Genomic DNA, 7,078 nt, shown 5'->3' with positions numbered 1-7,078 from the left:
GTTATAACATCAATAAAATTTCGGTTATCCGAAAAATAGATGCATAAAAGAAATCTATTGTGTAATAATTAAATGGAAGTCATGTGGATTTGAATTGCATCATACGAAGGGTGGGATTTACATAAATCAGTACATCATTATTGACCCAAAAAAAAGTGGGGACTACGATGTTTGTGGGAAGTTTTTTTTTTTTTTTTTTTTAGAATAAAGCATATCATTGTATTAAAATAACCAAAAAGGCAGAGTGAATACAAAATATGAGCCCAAAAGCTTACAAGAAAACAAAAACCCATAAATGGAGCAGAAAAGCCCACAAAAATTCGAAGATCTCATAACATCGGCATCGAGCAGATAATAGCCATCAAACGGAAAGACATCGTAAGAATTAGCGAACTAGTCACGTTTGGGTTCACGATCCTACCAACATCTTTAAGTCGAGGCTGACAATAGCGCAAAGTGGCGGATGTGGCAATAGTAACCGGTGGAAATAATAACCGGTGGAAATATGACCGGTACCGGCGAAAATAGTGACTTCATAACACCTTGTGATAAGCGCCAGAGAAAACTTGAAAGTATCAAAACACAAAACAAACCAAAACAAACAAAATCTGAAAAACTCTCACGAAGAGAGGTGGACAAACTCTCACAAAGAGAGATGAAAACGCTCTCACTTATTGGGATGAAAGTATCCGAAATGACAAAAAAAAAAACACAAAAAAAGGAAAAAAAAAAACAAAAGAGAGAGGGTCGAGGGGAGAAGCAGTATGAGAGAACACAAGGGCCGCCCTCCCCCATGGAGGGGTTGAGGAGAGGAGAGGGTTTTTTCTTTTGGGGGTGGCGGCTAGAGTTTTTCTTACATAAAATAATTTAATTAAAAGGGGAAACATAGGTTTGTGGGAAGTTGGAACGTGTACCTTTTCAAGATATATACATATGGTCCATATGGAGGATTAATTCACACTCAACTTAGACCTTTATTAGATTCCATTTTAAGGTATTGACTATTTGTACTAGAGCTATAGCCCACTTAAAGCTTCTTGAGATCTTAATTTCTTCCTTTAATTAAAAGGAAAAGAGAAGAAATACAACAACAAAAAGTAGGTTTGTCACCTACATTGGCCCCAACTCAAGTTAAATGTGTTAGCTTTAGTTATATTTTAATAAAGAAAGCTGACCAATTTGTAGGCAACTAAAAGGCAACACTATTTTCTGTTTTTACTTAATTGTTAAGCGAGGGAAAGTAAAAAATGTGTGGAAATATAAGTGACCTAAGACAAAAATAAAATTATATAAGCAAAAACAAACAGCTGGATATTTACTTACTATTGATCATTATGTAATTTCCTTTCTGTTGTATAAAAAGGCCAATGACATAAGCCAAGGTGATTAAATTGTGCACTACCAAATCTGGGACACTACTCTTTACACGAAAAAATGAGTGCCACGAAGTCATAACAACTCCAATAATATATGTTAATCGGAGCATCATCATCATTTTGAACGACAATGTTTCTGATCTTTAAGCAATTCCACCACTCTTCTCATGGAGGGCCTGTTAATTGGGAATGCAGAGGTACAAAGAAGAGCCACATTCAGAACCTTCCCAATCTCTTCATAATCACATGTCGATGGGTCCATTCTCGGGTCAACAATCTGGGTGAGATCTACGCGACCCGCATTGACATTGAAATTGCCATTTTCTTCTTCATGTGATGAAGACATGGCAGCCTCTGTGACCCACTTCACTATGTCCTTGTTCTCACCGAAGGAAGAGTCGTTTGGCCTCTTGCCTGTAATCAATTCTAGGAGCACCACTCCAAAGCTGTACACATCGCTCTTCTCAGTGACTTTGAGCGTGTATGCATACTCTGCCAAAACAAAACACAATGCGACAACAATCATTGAATAGGTTTAATTAATTCCTTTCAAGCAAAGCAATCAAAATGGTAATAAATCCCAATAATGAGTTGATCGAGGGGTCATGACTCATGCATGTTATGGTACATCGTATATGGGTCTCGAATTTAACACCAGACGATTTGTCAAATAATTGTCCACATACGTACGTGCAAATAACTAGCAATCATTGAGGTCCACGTAGATGACTAGAGATTTATAATGTACATTAACAGTTAACAGTTGTCCACACACGCACGAAGGAATAATAACTATTATTTTTTATTAAAAAAAATTATTATTTTTTAAATTTAAGGAAAAGACGAAAATATCCCTGCTATTTTGACAGAAAAACTAACGGAGGTACTATTTTGACACAAAATGAAAGTTGAGGTACTTTTTTGCAAGGTTTTAAAGTTGAGGTACTAAATTGATACAAAATGAAAGTTGAGATACTTTTTTGCAAGGTTTTAAAGTTGGGGTACTAAATTGAAACAATATATAAAATTGAGGTACTAAATTGTAATTTGCTCATAACTATATATAAAAATTAAAGTAGAAACTGTTTCATGATCAAACCTAAGTTGGAAGTAACCCAACCAATGGATGGTGGATGTACTGTTGTGGAATAAAGTATATACAGTATATGCTTGACTATAAGGGCAGTCACCCACCCACCATAACAGTAGGACAGTGAAAGCCCATGTTGGAAGACAGCCTTTGTTCTTCTCCTACAAACTTAGCCACTAGTGTCAACAGTACTAAACAGATAACAAATAAGAACAAACACTAATGCCGACGATTTGACGAACGCAAGAGGTTGATGGAAATAATATATTCACCCGTGGGCCCAATCGGCCCATTTTTTAAAACTGTGGGCCCAAACTTTCGACTACACCAACCGAGAGAATCTAATCCCAAACCTAAAAAAAGCAATAGGTATCGACCAAACTCACCTGGCGCAATGTAGCCGTAGGACCCTGCAATCCGTGACATGGCACCATTCCCAGCCGCCACGTCAAGCTGCAACGCCTTGGCCAGTCCGAAATCCGCCACGCGTGGAGTCCACTCCTCGTCCAGCAATATGTTGTTGCTCTTCACATCCCGGTGCACGATAGCTGGAACACAGTCGTGGTGGAGATAGGCCAGACCGTGGGCCGAGCCCAACGTAATCTCGAACCGCTTGGCCCAGTCCAGCAAGGGCCCAACCTTGTCCCCATGCAATGCGTCCCCTAAACTCCCGTTCTCCATGTACTCGTACCCCAATATTCTACTATCCTCCCCGCTACAACAGAACATCAATTTTACGATATTGCCATGGCGGATCCGACCCAGCGTCTCAACCTCGGATCGAAACACGAATTCGGATTCCGGTTTTTTATTCCCGCCTCCCCAGAGCTTCTTAACCGCAACGATTTCACCCGTTTTCAGCTTTACTCTATAAACATTACCCGACCCGCCCGTTGCAATTAGATTCTCTTTTGTTAATGATGGCATAACTTCCTCTTCACTAAACCCGACCCGTTGAAATGTGGTGACCTTGTAAAGCGGTTTGGTTTTACCGCCAAATGCTTGCGATCTGAGTTTGAAATACCAAACGAGTGACCCGATAAGCAGTACAACGCATACGGACAAAAAAACTGCCAGGAGAGGAGTAGGGGATTTGGGTCTCGGGCAATGCGGTATGGGTTTGAGATTCGGACTGCATAGATTCGGGTTACCCAATAGACCCGAAACGTAGAACTCGAAATCGAACCCGGACGGTATCTTTCCGTACAGTTTGTTGTTTGATACATTGAACTGGTTGAGCTTGAGCTTGGTCAACTCTACCGGAATCTCCCCGGTGAGCGAGTTTTCAGAGAGATCCAAGTAATTCAGCACCGGCAACTCTCCGAGTTCGGGAGGGATTCGACCGGAGAATCGGTTTCTGGATAGGTTCAACTCAGTCAACTCGGTCCACGAACTCACATGACTCGGAATCTCACCGGAGAACATGTTTTCCTGCATCCTAAGCTCCTGCAACTTCTTCAGCTCCGTTATACACACTGGGAGGTGACCAGAGAACTGGTTTTGGCTCACGTCGAGCGTTGCGAGCACGGAGAGTTTACAGATCTTCGGCGGAAGCTCGCCGGAGAATTCGTTGCCGGAGATCAAAAGCGTTGTGACATTATTCGCAGCGGAAATCAACGACGAAACCGAGCCGTTGAATCTGTTGTTATTGATTTGAAGCGTATTGAGCAGCCGAAGACCCCAAAAGCCGTCCGGAACTACACCAGAGAGTTCATTGTGTTCGATACGGACGTAGGTGAGAGAATCGCACTCGCTTAACGTATCTGGTAAATTTCCAGAGAATTGGTTGCTGAATGCTACGAGATCGGTGAGCTTCTTTCTGTAGCAGAGGTACTTGGGCAACGCGCCGGTGAATCTATTCGTGGAGACATCCAAATAGTCCAAATCAGAATATCGGCCGAGATTCTGAGGAAGTGTACCGGAAAAGCTGTTGTTGAAGATCTTCAACTCTTGCAGATTCGGATTCGAGGCTAAGATCTCAGGAACTTCGCCTTGGAGCAGATTGTCGTTAAGGTTCAGAGAACTTAAACGCATTCCGGCGATCGATTCCGGGAATTTTCCGGTGAGGCCGTTCTGAGACAAATCCAAGTTTCGTAAATAAGTCAAGTTTGCAATGATCACTGGAATTTCGCCAGACAATTGGTTTCCGTACAGCTCGATTTGCTCTACGCTTTTCAGTTCTCCAATGGCGTTTGGTATCGGACCTGACAGAGAATTCACAGACAAGTCGAAGTTCTTCAATGAGACTAAGTTTCCGATCGAGTCTGGTATGCGGCCGACGAGGTTCGTTTCGGTGAGGAAGAGGTTCTGTAGTTTTGTTAAGTTTCCGATTTCTGAAGGCAACGCGCTCTGCTTCAATGGATTGTAAGCGAGTGCTAACTCAGTTAACTCGCTCAGATTGCCTAAGAACCCCGGAACCGAGCCGGAGAGCAAGTTCCCCGAGATCTTCAGCACTTGAAGCGCGGGAAACCGACCGTAACTGGCCGGAATATCGCCAGTGAAGTTGTTCCTATCGAGGTTCAGGACTCGTAAATCGGTGAAGTCCGGCGAGAAATCCGGTAATTCTCCGACGAGGAGGTTGATGTCGAGCTCCAGAACGTGGAGGTGCGAGCAGAGAGAGAGAGTTTGGGCAGAGAGAGTGCCATTGATGAAGTTGGAAGATAAAGAGAGGTTCTGGAGGGTCCGAACCCGGCAAAACCCGAATGGAAACCCGCCGTAGACTCCGAACCCGGTTACGTTTATGGAAAGAACAGAGAGGTTGTTGGAGTCGCATGTGATTCCCGTCCAATTACAAGGACCATGATCGCCGGTTGAAACCCAGTCCTTGAGTTTTCCATCCGGGTCGTCGAGTCGGGTCTTGACCTGAGTCAAGATATGGGCGTCTCCGGCCAAAGAGGCCAACACAGAAGAGAAGCATAACAGTAACGCAGACAGTAGCAGAAGAGGTTTGAGGGGCAAATGTGTCATCTTCACAAAAACTGAGACACAAAGCTTTACAAGTGAAGAAAGAACATTTTAGTGAAAGAAGAGAGCATAACGGTTGGAAATTTTAACACATGGAGGGAGAGGGATTTGGATTTAAATAATTAGGGAGGTTTCAATTTTTCAAAGGGCTCACATGGAAGGTGCTTTATTGCTTCATCTTTTGGGATATTGTGAGAGAGAAGAGAAGGGAAGCAGAGGTGGTGGTTTATGAAATTATGAGCAAATGAAACGTGATTCGATTTTGGCTTTTCTCGAGAAAGTGACATTATTTTCAGTAGTCAGTTGGGACTTGCAAGTGTTCTAAAGTAGAAGACCAATATTGATAGGCCATTATTTATTCTTAGGAAAAAAAAATTGATGGGGAAAATTAATTTTAAAATTGTAGTTGGTTAATAAGGAAAAGTATTTTTTTGGTCGAATAAGGAAAAGTATTTAAATACCCACTACTCCACTAGGGCCAGTACATTTTTCTAGAAGCAAGGAAGAGTGAAGATTACTACTATGATTTATGTGATTTTCAATGTTAATTTAATTTCTTGGGAGGGACATTGGAACAGGGACAGGTTCTATTTGTAGAAGGAATGAGAATCAATGGGACTCTTTTTTCTTCCTTTTCTTGGCGGAGGTTGGAACTTGGTTGTAGTTGGCATCGCCATTATACTTTGCTTCAATTTGAGGCTACACAGCATCGGATGGAGGGTTGCACCTTGGATGATACAAATGAGAGGTGTGCGTGGCCTCACTATAAAACCAAGCTTGAGAAGCAAGGATGGCAGAACTAACAAGTTTGGTTGTGAAAACAAATACTACTTTCTCTTTTTTCTTTTTTTCTTACTTTTTTTTATTGCGACCAAAAATCTGGTGTGATGCCGATTAAATACACTTTGATGCTAAAATCAGTAATTAGTTATAAGGGATCAATAAAGTTTCAATGTATAATCAAACCGTTTACCCAACGTGTAAATGACAATATTTTAATGTTTAATTATTAATTAGACTGTTGACCCAACGTGTAAATGATTTCAGATTTCTTACCAAAACGCATTCAATTATTTTGAATTGGGTCTTAACCATTATTAATATAATCTTACTTCTTAATTTGTCATATAAAATTATCTATAAATATTAGCTTTGGGTGAGAAAAATGACTAGAATAAAGCTAATGAGAAAGTAATTAGACTGGAGGATTGAAATTAAGACATATATTTGTTGATATCGTGCGCTCTCACCTTATAATTAAAAAATAGGCCAGGTTAATTTCATTTTTAGTACCTTAATTTAGTCTAAATTCAACTTTAATTAACAAATAAGATGCTGCCATGATAAGGACATTATGGTTTCAAACATTCCTTTTCAGGAAGCATATATATAGCTAGCTCTGAATATACGAGGGCTTGGATGCATACACATGCATTAATTTTGTGAATAAATTAAAGAAGGTACATTGCTGCTGATGGAGAAGCCAGCAGGCGAAACAGGCTCTGCGTCGCCGTGAAGACTCAGTTGTTTGAGTTCCAAGCTGTCCAACTTAATTTATGCGCATGCTCCCCGAGGCCTCCATGCATATATATATTGAATTATTAAAAATATTAAACACCCGTGGCTCAAAAAAAATAAAAAAAATTCA

The 7,078-nt window shown here is 40.9% G+C and overlaps 1 protein-coding gene across 1 annotated transcript; it reads right to left on the bottom strand.

The window, feature by feature from the left end:
• Positions 1–1,435: 1,435 nt before the first annotated feature.
• Positions 1,436–6,058, bottom strand: HSL2 (HAESA-like 2). The gene is made up of 2 exons (XM_086244860.1): positions 2,853–6,058; positions 1,436–1,868 (listed from the first exon to the last, which is right to left on the bottom strand). The coding sequence occupies exons 1-2, from the start codon at positions 5,431–5,433 to the stop codon at positions 1,492–1,494; spliced, it is 2,958 nt and encodes a 985-aa protein (XP_086100986.1). The 5' UTR covers positions 5,434–6,058; the 3' UTR covers positions 1,436–1,491.
• Positions 6,059–7,078: the final 1,020 nt, after the last annotated feature.

Source organism: Dryas octopetala, chromosome 5 (genome assembly GCF_963921425.1).
Source record: "Dryas octopetala chromosome 5, drDryOcto1.1, whole genome shotgun sequence".
NCBI classification, from domain to species: Eukaryota; Viridiplantae; Streptophyta; class Magnoliopsida; order Rosales; family Rosaceae; genus Dryas; species Dryas octopetala.
Note: the sequence above shows the minus strand (reverse complement) of the source record. Positions and strands in the feature narration are given on the sequence as shown.